The sequence below is a fragment of the Oxyura jamaicensis genome, chromosome 8 (genome assembly GCF_011077185.1).
Source record: "Oxyura jamaicensis isolate SHBP4307 breed ruddy duck chromosome 8, BPBGC_Ojam_1.0, whole genome shotgun sequence".
Classification (NCBI taxonomy): Eukaryota; Metazoa; Chordata; class Aves; order Anseriformes; family Anatidae; genus Oxyura; species Oxyura jamaicensis.
Window position 1 is genome coordinate 15,219,434 of NC_048900.1, and position 21,308 is coordinate 15,240,741.

The 21,308-nt window shown below is 44.2% G+C and overlaps 1 protein-coding gene across 1 annotated transcript in view; it reads left to right on the plus strand.

The window, feature by feature from the left end:
* Positions 1-21,308, plus strand: part of NIBAN1 (niban apoptosis regulator 1) — a 66,465-nt gene continuing 45,157 nt past the window's right edge. The window contains exon 1 of the mRNA XM_035333084.1: positions 1-128. Coding sequence (XP_035188975.1) covers positions 74-128 — 55 coding nt within the window. The 5' untranslated portion in view covers positions 1-73. The remainder of the gene's footprint in view (positions 129-21,308) is intronic.

Sequence of the window (21,308 nt, forward strand, 5' to 3'; positions counted from 1 at the left end):
GGGGCGGGCGGCGGCGGAGCTCCGAGGCCGCTCTGCCCGGCAGCCCCCAGCCGCTCCGCGTTCCGCCGCCAGCATGGGCGGCTCTGCCTCCAGCCCGCTGGACGACAGCAAGTGCGCCTACATCCGAGGTAGGGCCCCGGCGGCTTTGAGCCCCCGGCGGCCGGCCCCCGACGGCAGCGCGGGGCCGGGGGAGCGGTGCCCGGAGCTCCCCGCGGGGCCGGGGCCGGGGCTGGGACTGGGGCTGAGGTCTGGCCGGGGTCGGTGGGACTGGTCCTTTTTTCTTTTGCAAAGCCCGCTGAAGGCGGTGGAAGAATGGCGAGGGTGGCATTTGGAAGGGCAACTGAGACTGTCAGAACAATGTTTTGTCCCGCTGAGGAGTTAGGAGAGACGAAGTGAAAACCAGGCTTCCTCTAAATGTGTGCCTGTTGCTGTTAAACTACGAAAGGAAAGAGCGCAGCGCTCCGTTTGGGGGGTGGGCGGCTGTGCTCCTTACTTGAGCACCAGCAACTGAAATACAAAATAAAATACGTTCTGCTCCCACCTGGAGCTTCCTACCTACGCTCCTCACCGCCGCGGCAGCAGGTAGGACACTGAAAAGACTCATTTTAAGGCTGTAGAGTTGCAAGCAAAGTAAAAACTTTGCACGCGCTGGGGCAGCCCTGTTCCAGTGCGGTGCGTGCACCGGGGATCCCAGCCGTGGCCACTTCTCTTGGTATCGCAGCAGATCTTTCAAGAGATTCCCAGAGCAGGGAGGACTTCCAAATGTTAGATGGCTCTGACCCAAAAAGCAATTGGCAAAGCTGCGGGCCTCACACGCAGAGATTTTGCTGCGGTGTCCACTCAGTACTGTCATTTTTTCCTGCCCCGTTGAGGGTTGTGTCGGGTTCATCTGAGCCGAGCCACGAGGGAGTAATCTCCGTGGACTCCGTTTTCGTTGGCGCTCACTCCCACGTTGCAGCCAAAACAGCACTTAGACGCTGGAGTTGTTCAAGTTTTCTGCTCCGTGTCTGAATGAAGGCAGTTGGGACTGCCTGAAAAGCCTGAAGTGGAATTACTGAAAAAAAGAAAAAGAAAGGAAAAAAAAAAAAATCGGGGATCTTACTAGCTTTTCACAGTTGTACAAGAGGAAGTCATGCTGATCCTTGGCCTGGGCATCGCCTCACTTAGAATGGAGAACTCGTGTCAGAGGGCTGGGGAGCTCTTGTCTTTTAGTTGGGTGTGAGGCTGGGCTGGATGTGGATATCTTACGGCGAGGATGCCACTGCTGTGCTAAGAGCATGTCGCACACAGCTGTGGCTTGCCTAGCACATCTCTGCAGAGCAAAATGATAAAGCAAAATCATCGTGAAAACCACACTTGAAGTGTTGGCTCAAGCCTGCCGTCCTTGCTGGAAGTGAGAGTGCCCTGCTCACAGCTCTTGCTTTGAAAAATAATGAGGCACTTTGTGCAGAGGCAGCCCATAAATTATTACTTCCAGAAGGAAAAGCAATCAGGAAGAGCATCTTAAATCGAAACGTGTCTCAAAAGCGCAGCTCGCCAAGCCTACTGCTCATGTTGGGGCTGTGTCGCTGTGATGCAGACGCCGCTTACCATCCCGCCGTGTTCTGGGCTGATGGATGGCAGGAGCTTGTGCCTCAATGAGCTGTTCTCCATCAGGGAGGAAGCTTACCAAGTTACTGGTGCTATAGGTTGAAAAAACAAACAAACACATTTTTAGTTTTTTAAAGGTTGGGTGGGTTTTATTCACGGGCTGGGAGTTTGGGTTTTTGTTTTATTTTTCCACTCCAAATATGATGCTGGGGGGTCTTTCATAAAAAGGGACCTGCTCTTTGACAGCAAAATGGCTGGTTCGTAGCAAGGATAGCTCTGGTGAGGGAGGCTGTGAGACGTCAGGCTCGGGGAAACACCAGCCTCATCAGACTAGTTGGAGAAGTGAGTCCAGAGGACATGATGGGAGCATCCCACGCCAAGCCATGCTTACTGCCTGCAGAGGCTGCGACTTCCCCTTCAGCCTGCTCCAGCTTCTCCCTTTCTAAGGAAGCAGCGATGGCGTTGAACCAGCCCGACTGCGAGTCGCAGAGCGCTGCCTGTATTTGGACAGGGGGCTTGTGGGGTTTGCTGCTGGGTATGAGGTGGAGGGTATTTTGGGGAGAGTGGGCTGCTGCGTAGTGCCAGCAAGGGGGCAGGCAGGCAGGCCACACGCGCTGCAGGGTTACCCGTGCCGAAACCTCAGCTGCTTCAAAGATGTCCTCTGTTCTGTGCAGCCTGCTTTTCTAACCATACCTATGGTAATTTTTTCCACTTATTTGGGATCCTGAAGATATTTTAATGTACACGTTATAAGCAGTAAAATGTCTGATTTTTGTCTCTCTGAAATGAAAATAGATTCTCTGTAGGATTTTGGTGGGACCACATTAGAATTATTCAGGATGGAAAGATGCAAGTGAAATAGAGATTAAAAAATGACAGTAATGATTCACAGACTGGCAGCTGGTCATGTGAAAGGATTTTATTAAAAAAATTCATGCTCCCAGTTTGATGAGGCATGGGCTAAACCTGTGACGGGAGGTGTTAGTTGCGTGATTTGTCTCATGATGTTTAACGAGTGTTACACCCAACAGGGAGCAGTACGGGCTGGTAGCGGGGAGTTACGGACTCAGGGTGCAATTATGCAACTGGGGAAAAAGATGAAAGTGCCAGGAGAAACAGCTCTCAGTATGCACAGAGAGACCGTGCTGGAGATTTCAAAGGGAGCTGACAGAAATGTTTTGGTTTGGGTCTCTGCTGTTAGACAGGCACAGCTGAGGGGGGCAGTCGCACAGCGGGGAGGAGGAGGGACAGCCCTGGGGGCTTCGTGGTTTTCCATCTCTGTAATCTCGGTGGGGCTGTGGTGGGCCAAGCTCTGCTCTGTCACATGTGGTCAGTTGTGACCAAACTTTTTAAGTTTGGAGAGGCAGAGAGATTTCAAGGACTCAGTGTCAGCAGGTACATCCTCAGAAAAGTGTAGCATACAAAAAACTGAGCTTCTCCAAAGGTTGTTTTTTTATACGTGACCATATCTGATCTATCCATTGCTGTAAAAGTAAAGCTGTCTGGAGGACTAGGCTTTGTAGTTAACTGCTTTTGATTTGTTTGTGTGTCTAAAAGCAGTTTTTCTTCCTTCCTTTCCTTCTCTTCCGTCGTTTCTTTTCTCACCCAGGCACATGGGGCAGCTCTGGCCAAGGGGCTCAGTGATGGTGCTGCGACTCCTGAGGGTTTCCTCATTGTTCAGGACTTTTTTCCTCGCAGACCTTCCAGCCATTCTTCTTTTCATCTGACAGTGACAGCTATTACTTAATGTCTGCAACAGATTTCTTTCTGGTCATTTGCTTTGCCTGTGAGTTTCAGCGTGGTACTAATTAAGATGGGCTTTTTTTTTGCCCAAGGATAAAACACTTTTGGTGTGTTCCTGCAAAATGCAGCGTAGCTAGAAAATGTGGATGGACTCCTCCTGTTCTGTCGAGTTTTAGAGGCTGAAGAGGAGCCTGGTGTGCCCTTCACTTAGAAAGCAAGATAAGGAAATTGGCTGCTTTAGAGGAAGCCATGTGCACAAATACCATCAGCGCTATGGAGGAAAGTCCTGCCGACTCGGAGAGAGATAACCCAAGTGCCTGACACAGCTCTGGAAGCAAATCCAGCAGCCAGCCGGTGTGCACATAGTCATAGGCAGGGGTGCTGGAGGATGGGAGAATAACTTGGAATTAATTGTGGAAAACTTGGCCTTTTTTGGACAGGCACTCAGCCTGTATATTAGATTTTCTGCTTTAAACTGTCGCGTAGTCCTTCTGGTTTTAATTTGGTGGACGGCTGCAAGTACAACAGAATTTTGAGAAAATCTGGCTGTATTTACTGCCTTTTTTCTCAGCCTGTTACAAGTTATGTTTCGCTGTTTTTTGGAAATCCTCTCTCTCGTTTTCTGCAGGTTAGCATAACTGTAAGTAAGAGCATGCACAGTAGGTGTAAATAGTCATGCAGAATGAGGAAAAGGAAGGAAAATGGGTAGGAAATTCAAATTGCAATATGAATATAAGGTTCTATTATGTTCACCTTGCTAAGCCTACCAACTTCTGGCAGATCTTAAGAAATGAGATTTTGAAGAAAAATCCTTTTCCCTTTACTTGCTTTCTGATAAGTTTTAGTCCTCAAAGAGGGTGTTGCTGCTGGAGCCAGTAGCAGATTGTCATCCCATGGTTTTGAAGACTGGAGCCTGCTTGTATTGGAAAGGAGAGCTGGCTTCTCTTTGGTTCTTACACCCTTTTATTCTTGGGGATGGACACTTTATCTTAGCTTTTGACTGAATGCAAGGCAGGAGACACCTTTTCTATTCAGTTTCCATTGCTTGCATAGTCCCATTTACTAACTTTGAAAAGTATTGCTAACAGTTTTGGAAGTCTGCAGTCAGGTTGTTTTGCAACCAGCATGGTACAAATGAGAATTTCCCTCATCAAAGCAGGAGCTAAAATCTAGTTCTTCAATTTGTCAATAAAAAGGTTGTCTGTGCTCACACCCCATTCCCTTCTGCAGCTGGCCGGAGGTTTTCACAAAGCCAGAAATGTCAGGTATCTGTTTTCATGGTGTGGATCCCACCTCTGCCGTGGTAGGTGGAGAGACGGCTTTGGTGCCTGCCCTGGCTGGCCTGGTTGGCACAAGCTCTCTTCCACCAAAGCAATCGGTGTTGCTCATAGAAGAATGAACCCTGTGCTATGTAACACTTGCTGCGGAAGCTGGCTTCACAAACGGGAGGGTGGCTTCTTGCTGGGAAATAAAGTCTCTTTGTGGTACTGTAGGTGAAGGTAAAGCTCAGTGTGGAGAGGAAGGCACATACATCTCTGCTCTCTGTGTAGAAGCTGTGTTTGATGTTGAATTAAGCACTGGGCACTAATGGAAAGCGCTTCTTAATAGGGAAGGTGAGAAAAGTGCTCACATTGGCTCTAAAACTGTAATTGAGAGTCGCACTATAAGTGTGGTGTCTGCTTCTCTTTTGTGCTTGATGTTCTCCAAAATCTTGAAGATTTGAGGATCTTTAATTAGCGCAGCTTGGCTAATATAAGACAGTCTTTGCATTTGATAGAAATTTTACAGATAGCGAGAGGAGAAAAAGAAAACTACAAGATAGTCTTTTAGATGATTAAAGCAGCTTTGTTGTTGATGCCTTTAGGCAGTAACAGCTGAAAAGCCAGTGTCTGGGTCGAGAACGATGATATTCATAAGCAATGTGGTCATGGCTGCTTGTAAAGTACAGCAGCATTTCTTTTTCCAGCTTTTTCCCTTGCATATAATAAACACGCTGTTCTCTTCTCACTTAATGAACAATAAAAAGTAGCTTCAAGCTTTTGAACATGCATGCAAGCATTTCTGTTGCTTTTGCACTTGAAGGACAGTGATGAAACACGAGACTGACTCTTACATAAAAGCAAGATTAAAGCTTGTTGAAATGGCTGAGACTTGTGTGAAGAAAGGATTAGCATGTTTGGGTTTTCTAAAGATTTATTGTGTGCTTTTTGATTAGTCTTACACATTAGAAAATCATGGTGATGATTCTATATTAGTGCTTAACTCGATATGCCTAACCTAAGATATTGATGAATCAATTTCTCCGGGTACTTAACTTAATTTTAATTTTTGAAATCCTGAGCATTATTTGAAACCACGCTTCTGTGATATTAGTTACAACATTAGGCACCGTCAGTTGCTCTCTATTTCAGATAGCAGTAAAGCTTTAAGCTTGCAGAGTAGGCCAGTATAGTGCTTCCATTCCTACTATTCCATTATTGCACCATTTTTTTTAACTAGGTAAATGTCTGAGTTAGCAATATCAGGAAGTAGAAAGCAAAAGCAAGGCTGCTTGTTTTTTGTTTTTTCTTTTTCTCATTAGTTGGTTAAAAAGTTAAAACATATTTAAGTTTTAATAATCTATAGGTTACTTTTGTATGGTTCAGTTCTTCCAAGGCACGAGAAACAAGAAACAAGCTAGTCTAACTTATTTTCAGAATACATTTACTAATCCAAAACCAATTGTTCGAAACAACTCTCCGAGCCTTCTGATGTTGTTTGCAATTGTCTTAATCCTAATCCTGTTCTTCTGCCTTGCCCTGAGCATCATGTTTCCCAGGGATGACGCACGTGCTATGGAGGCTGTCGTGGATGCTACAGGGTGTTAACATGGTCCCTGCTCACCTCCAGAGCAGCCCCGCGGTGTCCATCAGATAGCTGGACACTGAACAGGGGAGGCATCGCCTTGTGTGTCAGAGCCTGGCCATGGTGGCTGGTAGATGTTGGCTGCTGGCTGTTGCAGGCACCTGGGCATGCTCTGGGGTCTGCGGCGATGCCCATATGCCAGCCCGTGGGGCTGCAGCTGCTTTGCTGCTGGCCCGTGCCACACGACGCACCGGGATGGCCGCAGCAGCAGGGCGCAGCATTGCCGTGATGCCTGGGTGCACAGCAGCAGCAGCAGAGGTTTCTGGCTCGCTACCCAATTTATGCATCTTCCCAGGTGTGAACTGTGTGCTGTCCCTCAGGGTAAACTCTGCTTTTGAAATTTTTGTGGTCAATATGTTCAGCTGAGCTTCAGGCTGTGAGGTTTTACTCTATGCTCTCTGCTGACACCACCAGTGGCAGTGATGCCTCTCCAAATGATAGAAGACTCATAAGGATACCATTGGCAATGGTGTAGGGCAATAAATTCCTATTTCCCCTGAAAATGCCTGTTTTTGGAGGTTCATTCTGTGTCATGATTCTGAGGTTATCACTCAGGTTGAATGCAGATCCTGTGTATTAGAATCGTTAAGGTTGGCAAAGACCTTCAGCATCATCTGGTCCAGTCACCACCCTATCACCAATGTCACCCACTAAACCGTGTCCCTAAGCACCACATCCAACCTTTCCTTGAACCCCCCCAGGGACAGTGACTCCACCACCTCCCTGGGCAACCTGTTCCAATGCCTGACCACTCTTTCTGAGAAGAAATGTCTCCTCATTTCCAACGTAAACCTCCGCTGGTGCAACTTGAGGCCATTCCCTCTACTCCTATCACTAGTTATCTGTGAGAAGAGGCCGACCCCCAGCTCCCCACACCTTCCTTTCAGGGAGTTGTAGAGAGCAATGTGGTCTCCCCCGAGCCTTCTCTTCTCCAGACTAAACAACCCCAGTTCCCTCAGCCACTCCTCACAGGACTTGTGTTCCAGGCCCTTCTCTGGACACGTTCCAGGGCCTTGATGTCCTTCTTGTAGTGAGGGGCCCAAAGCTGAACACAGTACTCGAGGTGCAGCCTCACCAGAGCAGAGTACAGGGGGACGATTACCTCCCTGGTCCTACTGGCTGCACTATTCCTGATAAAAGCCAGGATGCCGTTGGCCTTCTTGGCCACCTGGGCACACTGTCGACTCATGTTCAGGTGAGCATCAACCAGCACCCCCAGATCCTTTTCCTCTGCACAGCTTTCCAGCCACTCTCCCCCAAGGCTGTAGCACTGCTGTGTGGGGTTGTTGTGGCCAAAGTGCAGGACGTGGCACTTAGTCATGTTGAACCTCATCCCACTGGCCTCTGCCCATCGACCCATCCTGTCCAGGTCCCTCTGCAGGGCCTTCCTACCCTCCAGCAGATCTGTGCCCAAATTTAATGTTCGCTGTTGTATGTGGGATGCCTTGATCCTCACAAAGAGCATTCATGGTACAAACCATGTAAGACGATCATTGTTCCTGGTTGCTTATTGCTTACTCAGGCAAAATATGCAACGCAGAAATGAAGGCGTGAGAGCAGGCAGTGCCAGAACGAGGAGGAACCTGGTGCAGGGTCAGGCCCCTGCAGGGTTACGTCTGCAACATGAGGCAGGGATCAGCCGGACCGTCAGGCACTAGTGATCACTAAGTACTTCCACAGCCAGCCATAGGAAGAACTGGCAGTGACTTCTTTTTGTTATAAAAACATCTGGGTTTCCCACTGAGGCTTGTTTTCCCCGTGTCAGTGAAGTGGCAGGTTTTGCGGAGCTCTGTCTGCGCCTGCTGTTTGTGAACACCCCCTGCTCACTGTTGGGGCCGGCTCATTTGCAGGACCCATGCCTGCCTGGAGCTGCTGTTGGTTTGAGTTTTGAGCGCTTGAGATCCCCGCTGAATAAAATGCCCTCCTGTGATGAATCTGGAAACCTGCTATTGCCAGAGAGCTTTTCCCTACTCTTCAGAGGCATTTGGGCATTGTTTCTTTGAGTTGACAAAAAGTGCCACCATCAGCCTGGCACTCAGCATGCAGCTACTGAGTAGCACTCATCTTTAGCCCCTTTCATTTTTTATCCAATGGGGTAGTCTTTAAAGCTTTATGGGATTCTTGGCTTCCTTTGCAGGAAACCACAGCTACTGTTTGTGCTTTGATTCTCCTCTGCAGAGGTTTTTGGTGGTGCTGATGACCCACGACCAGATTCTTGAAGGAGCACTGGGGACATGAAATGTATTAGATGAACATTGTCTAAAGACAGACCTGCGTTTGCTGGATGTGATATAGTGGATCCTTGAATATTTTCATGTATTTTCTAGTGGTCACAGTAGAGGGAAAGCAAGCTATTATCATCCCTGGGCAAAAATTTAATGGCAGGGTCTGTGCAAATGAAAAAAACAAAAGGCTTTTTTGCTCTTAGGAGTATTCTATAAAGTAATACGGCTGTCGATCATTTAGTCTGCCAGACACTTTCCACTGTTTGCCATTGCAAATGAGGCTTTGCCAGTCTTCAGCTGTTCAGACTGAAGTTTCCATGCTGAGTGTCTGCCTCCAGTTGCAATTGAGAGAACTTCAGCTAAAATGGATGAGCTTTTTTTTTTTTTTTTTTTCCTTTTAGGATTAAGCTAAAGAAAACCCATTTTTCCTCAATTCACATGCTCAATTGAGCATCTCAGGCGTATCCTGGGCTAGGAGGGAAGGTGTTGGAGCTGCGGACGTGGAAAACGGGCTGCACAGGAAGTATTTCTGAGCACTGCCAATGTTTACCTGCCCACCTAAACCTCATTGTTTCTAAGTTTGCCCTCTGTGCAGTCTAGCAAATAGCTGCAAAACCCACAGCTAACAGCTTGTTCACCTTTGTAGACAAAAGTGAAGCCACAAAGCAAACACAGCTTTCAGCTATTTACTGTATTAGCAGAAAAAGTCCACGGATCTGAAGTCCTCACCTCACCACAGATGCCTGAGGGAGACCAGGATTCGAAGGCAGCTGTTTGGTATTTATTTCTATTGGCATTATTCAGTAGAAGGCCCCAGATTTGGTAGTTTTCTTTGATTTTTTTTTTTTTTTTTGAACACCAGTCCCCTGCTCATCCCACTGAGATGCTCTGTTGTCTGGTGGTGGTATGTTTCACATGGCAGGAGCTATGGCTGTTCATTTTGGGCAGGCAGCTTGACAAGCCTAGTCCTTCGCTTTTCAGGGAATTGTCCATTTTAAAGCTCTCCCTGGATTTCCGCAGTGCTCAGCTCTGGCACTTCGGTAAATCAGAACAAGGAGGCAGCGGGGCCACCTGGAAGCGCCTGCCCTAAGTGACGCCCATCTTTTCCAGCCTCACGTCTTGCAGCAGACAGAGAGGTAGGATCTAGTCCTCAAGGGTGGCATTTGCTTGCCTTAAATATAAACCAAGTCCCTGCAATTTCCAGCTCTCCACAAACTTAAAGAGCTCCATGATGCTAGGGGCAACCGTATTGGGCTGATTATATGATGTGATTTCAGATGCAACTGTGAAGGAAAGCAGCTTCAGCCACTGCTGCTTGTGCTCTGTTAGTCTGCGCCCAGGAAGCAGCAGCAAAATGAGTGCCACATGGAGTGTCTGAGGTTGTGAAGATTCACGAGCACACGTGGAAGGAGATACCCAGATGTGAGAGTTGTGTTTGATGTGTCCCCTGGGATCAACCCCCAAATCATCCAGGTTGTCAGCTGATCCAAGCTTATCGTGATTTTCACAGGTGCTTTAGGTGGGGAAAAGATGCCTGGTTGCAGTCAGTATTTTATGGTACGGCTGACTGGATTTTTGCTCACAAACCTGATTTATTCCCAAAGCACCTTTCATCCTTTGCCCTTAGGGAGGCAGCACTATAATTAAAAACAAAAAGAGAGAGATAGAGAGAAATATTTAATGATGCATTTAAAAGTGTTTCAAATGCACATAGAAAAGGGGATTGACTGAATTAAGGGCACAGAGGAGACACAAGTTCTTGATTTTCATGTGTCCTTTAAAATTCAGTCATGAGCCAGAAGTGGAGATCATTTATTATAGTCAACAGGCTGAAGGTACTTCTCCGTGGCACCGTGGCCCACAGAGGTGTGGAGACCCTCGTTTGCAGAAGACAAAACAACCAAGTTATGAAGTAGTGCCAAGTGCAGGGCTGTTACACCTCCCCACTTTTAACAGAGCGGGGAAGACAGACAGAGACTATACCATCTTTACCATCTCCTACAGAGTGATGTTGAAAAAGTCATTCCAAAACCAAAACTGAAAGCAGCAAATGTCAGCCAGCCTGGGGAAGGCACATCCACCTCCTGTGCTGGTTGGGGTTAGCAGACCAGTGGTGTGTGGAGGAAGGCATGATGTGCTGTTGAAAACAAAGCAGTAAATCCCTGGAAAAGCCTACATGCAAAAGTAACACAGCTGCTGGATTGCTCACGAGGATTTGTGTTTTATACAACCCACGAAAGAAAGCTGTCCTTGGCATTTCATGGAGCAGACCTTCAAGACATTGTGCTGAAGCATACCAAAATGAGCGGTAGGTGGGTGCACACCTGGTGTATCTTCCGATGCTCTCTATGGGAGCCTTGCGAGACTAGAGCCAAGGGTTGTTCAAGCATGTTTTGGTTTAAAAAAAAAGGTGAACAGACATTCCATGAAGTGACCTTATCCGTGCTGCATAGAGGATTAGATACAGGAGAATTGAACGGATGAAGCCACATGTGCGTTCTGTGAAGGATGGACATGTCTGTTTGAATATCAAATGTGAGCAATGTTCTGTTTACCTCAAATATAAAAAAATACTCTATCCAAGCAGGCTGGCAAGCTAGGATAGCCTCCTTGTCCATTCACTCAGCTTGTGGTATAAATCAAACATCACAATTTGGAGAGGGCTCTGGAGTCTACTGGTGGAAGGCCACAGGATAGGCATCTCTCTCAGTATCCATGAGTTTTCTTGTGTTTGACCTATATGTGGAAGGTATTTGATGTTTGTATCTCATGCCAAAGTCTCAATTCAGCCATCACAGTGTATTTAATAGAAGAAATTGATCTCTAAAAAGTTCAAAAACATTTTGAGCCATAGAAGCAAATCATCTGCTAAGTAGAAAGTGGTGTTAATGGTTGCTTCTGTCAGCCTGTTGGTCAAAAACAGGCTGAAGGAATGTGGAAGGACATGGAGGTCAGTGTGTACTGGCATGGGATTTGATGCAGTTTGGCATCCAAAAATCAAGGCATCGTTAAAACTTGAATTTTAATTTCACTTTACTTCAAGATGTGTAATGCTTTTTAGAAATCAAAGTAATTAGGATACCTCAGGTCAAAATCCCCATCAGTCCCAACTATTAAAATTGTTGGAACTTAATAAATTATTTCAGTTTAAAAAGGCATCTATTTTAGGGAATCATGTCCTTTTTGATGTAATAGTAATGGATACAAGAAATGTTTTAAGTTGTAAGTGCCTACAAATAGAGTAGGGAAGGAAATACAAAGCCATTTCAGATGTCTCAGTTCCTGTTGTGCATTCAGCATAAACACTCCCAGTGCTGTGCAGTCTGTTACATTGGCCACACTGCATTTTTTTGGCCACTGTTAGGATTTGGCTCTTGTTTCTTTCATTCCTTTTGAGATAAGTATTTTAATTATGTGGTGTATGTTTTCCTTACGGAATGGCTGCAGCATGCATGCGTGGTTTCATGGTAACGTAGCTGCTGAGCAGCCTGAGCCATGACCATGGTATTTCGTTAGGACAGCAGTTCCTTTTGCAAATTCACTTGTCCTTATTACTGGCTTTCTTAGAAGCTGTAGAAGAAATCTGTCCTTGCTGTCAGGTGTAGTTCATCGTTCTCTAGCACCGCCCCGGTTCCTTCCTGCTGGTGTCGGGGTACGGCTGCTGAGAGCTGGTGTCCAGCTGGGTACCGCCACGTCCCGGTGGTGACAAAAAGAAGGAAGGCCCCAATGTGAGTTTGTCATTGGTTTCCCATATGCATGGAAAACATGAAGTTGCCCAGCATGTCTTGTACCAGAGTGGGGACGTCTAAAGCTGACAATGCTCAGAGATGCAAGGGAGTTACCATCGTAAGCAAGCATACAAAGTGAGCGCGCTGGTAAGGCTGTAAGATACCATGTGGTAATGAGCAAGAGCTTGTGGTTTGTTAGTTATTAATCTTGCTACATGGCTTTTCCTTAGGGTGCCTTAAATATTTAGGCAGCAGGAAGTGTGGTCAACTGAAAAGCTGCTGTGTTTGTTCCCTAGCGCTTGGCATTAGCAGGTGCTGGTTTCATGAACACAAACTGAAATCAGACTTGCCTGGGAGGCTGCTCTTGCATATCGGGTGGTATAGCTGAACACTGCCGGGGGTTTCATGGTTGCTAGCTGAAAAAGAGCATTTTTAAAATAAAATCCAGCCCCTCTGATTGCTGAGGTGTCTGGAGTTCTGGTGTTGGAAGAGACACACAATTTTCTGAGAGATCAAACCAAATGTAAATCGAATGCTGAATTTGAAGATGCTATACAAAATGTTAGGGTGACTTCCTGTGATCATTACATGCAATAGCATAGACTGAATTGATGCCAGAGATGAGAGCGTGCACAGTCTTGGAAGGATGTGAATTCCATATTTCAGATGGGGCCCATCTCTCTATTCATAGTTTAAACTTCTTTTGGATGATGAGAATGGAGACATCTGTAAAAAGTAATGTCCCCTTTCCTTCCAGAGTAAGACTATGAGTTTTCCAGCTGTTGGCTAAGACAGGTTTTCCTGTTGAAATAGCTTTTGTCTGATGTAAGGCTAAAACAATATGGTTATGGTAACTGAAAATATTTCTTCGTCAGTTATGTCCCATCTTAGTTTTAGTTGTAAATCCAAGTATTTTTGTTCATTGTTGCTTCTCATAGCAACCGTTTGATTTTTAAAATCTTATATAGTTTCCCAGTAAAGTGCATGCTGCTGATAAAATGGGAGTATTGCTTATATTCTCTTGTATAGTATTTTCTTTGCCACAATAGGTGTGGCTAATTTTCATTTATCTTTAGCGTGGATTCTCATGATCTCAGAACATGCTCTTACTTTCCTTCAGAAGTCCTGTCATTGTGAATAATGCAAAAACCAGGCCATAACATTGATTCATGTGGTTGTTGGTTGCAACCACAGTAATATGGACTGTGCCATATATTTGTCAGCTGACGCTATTCTGTATTCACATAACATGCCTAGAGATCTTTTTTTAGATGTGTAGAGTTCAAAGATTAGCTTATTAGGCATCTCTCAGATGTGTAATTATTCTGGATTGAATAATACGTTAACCAGAAGATCTCTAATTTATATGCAGTAGACAAGCAAAGAAGAGTGTATGTTTAAAAAATGAGCTTTCCAGAGCAGTTTTGTAAAAATGATAGTTCTAATGCATTTAAAAGACTTTTATTTTTATTTAAATAACTTAAGAAAAAAAAAACACAGTGAAGTGCAGGCTAGTGAAACAGTTTTACTTTTTGTATTTTATGTGTTTCTTTAAGTCCTATAATTCTGTTTTTCTTTGTTCGTTTGATTTCAAGATAGAGCATTCTACAAATAAGGGGAACCCTAGGAAATGAAGAATGGAAAAGGCATGTTAGCTATCTGTTCAATCTTAATGCCAGGGCTTTGATCATCTCCTCCAGCTTTCTTCCCATTGCTCTGTACTAGTTGTTCTTGAATGAGACAAGATTTGATGCATGCACGTTTTCTCACAGAAGGTTCTTCTGAAATACACTAAGCAGATATTTTTAATTGATTCGTGCAAAAATTAAAATTTTGAACTTCCTTTGGCATTTAAACATTTGGTGTGGTTCTGGAGGTGCCGAGCACCCACCTCTCCGGAGGTCACTGGTACCCAGCAGTTCTGAAAACACGAGGAGTTGCTTCACACCAGTGGCACCAAAAGTAATTTACCAGAAATTCCTTTGAATCTTCAATCACATGTAGTAGTATCCTGTTAATGACAGAGGTAATTCTAAAAATGAAATAATTATAAGGACCTGAACTTGTTACTGATTCAAAGGAACTTGTAAGAAGAGTTGCATCTCCTAGACTGTAGTTAGTGGTTGTCAGCTGGGGCACACGTTTTGTGAGGGACATCCTGCGTGCAAAAGCGGAAATGCTTATGTTAAATCTGAGGCTTGTGTTGTCCTGACCTCTGAATTTCTGAAACAGGAAAGAAAAAGTCGTTGACCCACTGTAAAAGCAAATTTTTGAAGCCAGAAGATTCAGCCTGACTTTGCTCATCAAGCTCCATTTAAAGCAGAGACCATAACATGCACTTTTTCAACACTGGCTTTCCTAACAGCCATGGTTTTGCATTGGGAATTATGAAGAATTCATGAGTCATATTGGTTTTTATTTTATTTATTTATTTTTTTTATTTTATTTTTATTTTTTAAAAAAAGCTTTCCAAAATTCTTGGCCTGTTACTCTTACTCAGTTACTCCTTTTCACTGATCTGCTTTTTAGTTAACCGAGAGCTGGCTCATTTGCATGATGCTGCTGGCTTTATGTAAAACCTGTGGTGAAACTGTTGGTGGAATAATCATTCAGCAGGGCTTGAAAGTGTAAAGAGTGAAGAAGTAATGTCCTGGTGTGCAAAGATTTGCTACTACATGACTGATCAGAAGAGAGGATTGTACTGTCTAGTAGAGAAATGAAGAGACCTTTAGGAGTAATGGTAAGGAGTAGGAGAGTCTCCAAGAGGTGTTGATCATTCAAAACTCTTGGGGTGTTTTAAGTTGCACTGGATGCTGTTAGACATTGTAGAAATTCCTTGCTCATCTTGTGATGAGCAGCGTCATCAGGCTGGTGAATGCCATCAGCCCAAATGAAGACAGAAAATGGATTTATGCAGCTTTCCCTGCATTTGTTTCCTGGGAGGATGCAGCCTGAATTTAAGCCACTTTGCAAAGAATGCAAACCTGGCTTGAAATCTGGTTGTAGTCGGTAAATGCAGGCAGCCATTGGAGGAATTCAGGTTTGGATGAGTATCAAAATAAGTTTTACTCTGTTGGAAGCTGTTTGTGGATATTGGGCACTGCTGTGGGCTTATGGCCAGTTCTTGCAGAGTAGCCCTGCAGCATCGGGGAAGAGCTAGACCTTCCCATAGTCTCTCCTTCATGTTCTGCGGTCACTTCACCGAAGAGTTCAGGGAAAGGGACAGCAAAAAATGTATAATTTTGAAATTTCAAAGCAAATCCACATAACCATAGTTGTTTATTATTACTCTGAATCCACGCATTGTTTTGAAGATGTGCATTAACATAAACATATTGTGACCCCTTGTGCCTTCAGCATCTTTCTCTCCCGCCGTGTGTCTGTAAATAGCACTGCTGCCTGACTGCCTTCCTGGTGAAATGAGCTGTGATAGTGTGCTTAAAATGCAATTCAGTAGGTAGGAGCTAAATCTGTTTCACGTAGCATTCCTAATAATTACTTCTGCATTCAGATAATTAAAATCTAATCTGGTGTACTTAAATTTGCCAGATAAAACTCTTATCACACAAAAAGATATTTTCTTTATTCTTAGCAACTCTTGCATGTTGCATTTTTGGGCAGTTTTTTGTTTGTTTGTTTGTTTGTTTGTTTTTTCCTTAGTCCCCTAAGTGAAACACTTTACAAAGATTGATGTGGACAAACAAAACAAAGGACCATGTTCCCGTCCAAGAGAAGTATCCATGTTGACAGTAGCTCAGATAGGGTCGACGGGGGAGAACTTTACGGAGACATGATGGGAGAACTGCGACTTACAAAGCCAGAGCTGTAAAATTGAGCATACAAAGGCAAAAACACCAAAGGTAGACTGCTAGTGCACTAATTGAGGTATTACCACCAAAGACACCTGTAGCAATAAAAGCAGGCCATTTTAACATGTTCTAGTTTTGCTGCCTGGCCTGAAAATGTTGAACATTTAGATATAAGTGTTGCTCCAGGCTGTGGCATGTGGGCAAGTACTTTGGTATGTCTGTGCATGGAGGTCCCGCTGAAGATCTCAAGGGGTGCAGGGTTACTATGAACCTGCAGGAGAGCTCTTACCTGCCAAACCATTTCCAAATATATCCTTGGGAGTGAATTTCCTCTTCCTAATAATAATCTGACCAGCTGTTTTTCCAAGCCTAGAAGCTCATGTGGTCCTACTGTACAAACACAGTGCTGGAAGAAGGTGGTTTTGATTTGTTTTTTTCCTTTCAAGTTGTGTTGAGTTGTCACAAGCAGTTCTGAATGTGAAAGATAAATGGAGAGGAAATGAGGGAACTTTTTTTTTTTTTTTAAGGAAGAAGCATTGAAACTTTGAGGCGAAAGAACTGAGCAGCTAAGGAGACTTAAACACATGTTAAGTGAGAGATACAATAGCTGACTGTCGCTTCTTCCCAGGAAGTCTTCTTAAAAATGGAAAAAGAAACCAAACAAACACCAGCACTAACCCCATTGTCTTCCCAGTGATCTTTTCATGAACACTTGAGAAACTCAAACGTGTCCAGGCGGAAGAATAATGTATACCACTTGGCAGAATGTCAAGTGGCTGGGCTGTAACCCCTCCAAGCTTGCTTCCACATACGTAAGTGGGGATTTTGTGAAATTAGCTGCATGGAGGAGAAGAGATGACTTGGAGACTCTACCTGTGGAGCTGCATTGCCACTGCCATCCCTTCACAGCCAGCAACACCAGAGCAATGTCCTCCTGCGAGTCACATGCTCTGTGGGGTTCTGGTGTTTCTCTGAATCACAGCTAAAAAAAGAAGTCTGAGAAAGAAAATAAATACTCTTCAACAGTTTGCTGGGGCAAGGTGTAATTAGACTTTAAAGCCCAGCATTTGCAAAAGAGTGACTCTAAGATAAAGGTGTGGCTTTGTATTTGTCCTCTGTAGTTTTTCCATCAAAATCTTTTTGAACACAGTCCTTTTCCTTTTTTGTTACATTCCCCTAATGTATGGCCTTGTAACCTGGGTGCATTTATTCTACCTGTGATGGTGTGGATTACTGGCAGTGGCTGGTTATAGGAAGAACAGATCTGGTGAACATGAAGGCAATCTTTTATCTTTGATACTTCTGCAACTATGGAAAGTTATGGGTTGCTTTGGTTTTTACTCGAATCCTTCTGGAATTAATTCTGAATTTGAAGGTGTTTTTTTGAAGTGTATGTTTATTAGTTGGATCCCAACTTTAATCCAGAAGAATCAGAGGCATAAACTCTGCCAAGTAATGAAGAATAAATTAAATTTAATGGGTCCTTTTAGTTCTGAGGGGGGGGGGAAAACACTAAAACACTAAATATTTCGATCATTTTGATTCCTTCTCTTACAGTGCTTTGGAAATACTGGGATTTTGCTCAACTTTGTGTGGGAGAAAAAAGGCAAAAGGAGGCCACTGGCAGGTCTCCCATGTTCAGAAGCCCCAGACAGCCAGAGGGCCATCTCCTGTCTTCTCTTTGCTTATTCTCCATTATTTTCTTTCCAAATCCTTTTGTCTTATTCTGTCTACTTCTGCCAACGGATTGTCCCTGGACTTTATTTAGCAGGGGCTTTTAGAGCAGCTGTATTGGTTTTGTGGGGGAAGGGAAAACTTGCTTGGCTCCATTGCAGCCAATTCTGTTGCTTTTGCACCCATTTCACAGATAGACCTAACCCAAACTGAGAATGGAGCAGGGCTAGCAGTGAGCAGCTATTGCAGCTGAGCAGAGCCTGATGAGTAAAATGTGAGCAAAAGAGAAAACAGAAATACTCATTCACACAGAGGTTGTTTTGAAGTGTAAGAGGAGACTTGTTCATGGTCTCAATTTTTAGCTGAGCATCAGCACATGCTCACATCTAACCAGACATTTCCTTAGCTGTGAAGAACCCTGAATCTGGGTGGTTAATGCTCTGGTACCGCAGTAATAAATAGTATTCTTGGTGTTTCTAAACTAACTTGAACTGTAAAGCTTGTTTATAAGCTTTTTTTGCATTGCAGATCTGTAATTTCCCTCTCGTGTCTGTAATATGCACAGAAAAAGAGGCTGTTGTACATGGGGGTTGGTGAGCAGGTTTGTGTAATAATTGCACACCTTATTCCTGGACTCTTAACGTGAGCTGATGCTATCTTATGGCAGTGGGAAGGAGCCTCCTTCCCTCTGAGCACCAGACAGGGCTCCAACACTTCCTCCTGTCTCTTTTGCAGAAATAAAAATGCAGTGAATCGTGCGGTTGACTTGACTGGACAATATTATCTTCTGCAGAGAAACAGAGAAGGGTTTGTTTGTAAAAGGGGAGGCTTTTAGTTGCATGAAAGGTACTTGCTATTCACACTTTCAGAGTGAATGCAATATTTTTCATGGCATCACTTCTTTATTCATTTATTTCTCAGGATTTAGCAAATGTGTTTAAGGCCATTGTTTTTCTAAGCATGACAACAGACTATCAACAAGGAGAATTTGTCTAGTTTGGGTTAGATGAGGCACAGAGAGATTAATCAGATATTGGGGAAAATCACTTAGAAATGCCAGAACTAAGAAACATTTCTCTGCGGATTCATTTCTCCAGCTGAAAACCTCTAGTCCACACTGGTCACTACTCTGCAGCGCTGAGTGTGCAGATGTATGTATGATACGATGAAAATACCTTTCTCAATATGTTTAATGCAGATACAGAACAGGTCACTCAAAGTCAGAGTAAGTAATTCCGGCAAGCACACAGAATATCTTCTGGGATCGTGTAACTGCACCTTACAGCGTAGTGCTGTGAAGCATTTGTTTTTTTGTAGGTTGTGCCAGCCATGGACAATTCCTGCTGTAGCATCTTTACTGCCAGCACAATCAGTGTGGTTGATGATATATATATATATATACATGTATATGTATATATATATTTGTCCATTTTAAGAAAGGGAGCACAGCACTAAGTTGATTCTTGCTTTTCACAGGAAGTTGCCTTTTTGTCCATATAACAGCCTATGTTGTCAGCTAGTAGGGGTGAATACTTCTATCTCCCTTGCTGTTTGAAATACACATCTGTTATTTTTCCCCTCTCGGGTAATAAAGTCTGCAGCACAGCTATCACTGTGGTTTCGACTTAGAAGAACTTCCTGGAGAGCTCTAGCAGATATCCAATTTTAAAAATACGCATTTACTGAGAAAGTAATGTGTTGAAAGACCACAAGAGGAGGATGCTTGAGAGGTTGCAACAGAAAGACTTCTGCAAGCCTCTACACTGGAAGTGGGAAGGAGGCAGTCTGCGGCACCCGTTCTGCACCACAAAGGTGCCTTCTCCAGTTGCACATCCTCATGTTTCGCTGACCATCCTGCGTGTTGCGGGGCTGCCAGCTGTGGGGAACATCCTCTGGGCAGGTTTCAGTAATGTGGCATCCTTCTGGTTCACGCCTGAAGCCTGAGCCGTCGCCATTTCACATCCCATCTTCTCTCTGAGCGGAAAGGCCCACTGGCAAGCTGTTGGCACAAGCTAAGGACGCCACACAAAGCTGGAAACGGGTCCTAGCTGCTGGTGCACTACTGACCTAAAATGTACGTGGCTTGGACTGTAGGTCAGTGTCTTCAGGAATCTGTGTGTTGAACCCGTTGGTCTTTTGGGGTTTGGAATGCCAAGGAGCTGCTCTATGGCTGTGGTTATTTCCTGTGGTAAAAGTAAGAGGCTGGGCTGTGACGGTTCAAAAGCCATCAAAAATAAATGCCTGTGCTTTGAGGCCTACATGTAATTTAGTTCAGAGGTGAATCCTGAAATATTTTTACTTTTTTTTTTTTATTATTATTTTTTTGCACATAGGCTATCTGAGATCTTGTTCTTTGCAATCCATGACATTTATTCATCTTCAGTGTACATGGAAGCAAAGGGAACAAAAGGCCTTGCAATTCAGTGAGAAAAACTGCAAGGAGAGGGAAACCGCTGGTACCATGATTCTCCTCTCGAAATCCACATGTAATGGAATAAAATATTAATTTGGGATAATGGCCTTTTGCTACAGCGCTTTAAAAGCGATGCACAAATGGAAGACCCAGTATCCTGAGAAGGCCGCTTGGGTTGACTCAGACTGGACTAGTGGTGAGCAGAGTTACAGTGGACAGAGGGAATAAGAGGAATTTGAAGAGTCACATAAGGTAATCTCAGCATAAACAAGAAGCTGCATGGTAAGACTTGCTTGTGCGCTCAGAATGTTCTATAGGCCTTTGAATAATTTTGAATAGAGCTGGCTGCTATGACACAATTTTGGCAAAATCATTAAGACATGAGTGCTAGCATCTCCTTGATCTGTATGAGCATGTAGCGTTGCACAGGGTTAACCTTGTGCAGGCCTATGTGTCTACATCAGTGTCCATATATTTGGAAAACTCTTCAATTAGTATTTTGTGAAGATGATTACTTCTGTTATCTGTATCTGTGACATGAGCAAGTTTTTCATTACTTTATCTTGTAGATGGCTGGGCAGTGAAGTAAGTGGCTGCAACGCCTGTCACCTGCAGGGGAGGGAAGAGGGAATACAGCGTCCTGATTTAGAGGGTGATGTGGCACTGGCTTATGTTTTTGGAAAGCTGTTTAAACGTTCCCAAAAAACATTCTTGTACAACTGCTGTAACATGTGATGTGATGCTGAGATCCAGGCTGAAGAAAGCCGTACAAGATGCCTTTGGTGTCCATTTAGTGGTTAAGCCTGTGGCTCGTGGAGGTTAAAAACACACACAAAAACAAACAAACAAACAAAGCAAAGCTTTAAAACCATTGACCTTCACCAAATTAGCTTAATGCAGAGCATATTTTAGCTTCTTGTGGCCCCCGGGAACTAGATTAGGTTCATTTGTTTTGTTAAATCCCTAGTTCTTCTGGTGCTGCGAAATAAGCCTCTAAATAAAGGATTGTCAGACCTTACTCCTGTTGAATTTGACCATGCGTAACTGTTTCTAGACATAGCTTTGCTGCTTCTAACCCCATTACCAATAAAGGATAAATTTCAGTAACTTTAATGATAAGTTCCTCTGACATGGTGTTAATCAAACTTTGGTTCATGTTGAGCTCATTTCTGCCTGATTAACCACAAGCCTTGGCCTTTATGTAATTTATGACTATTGTGTT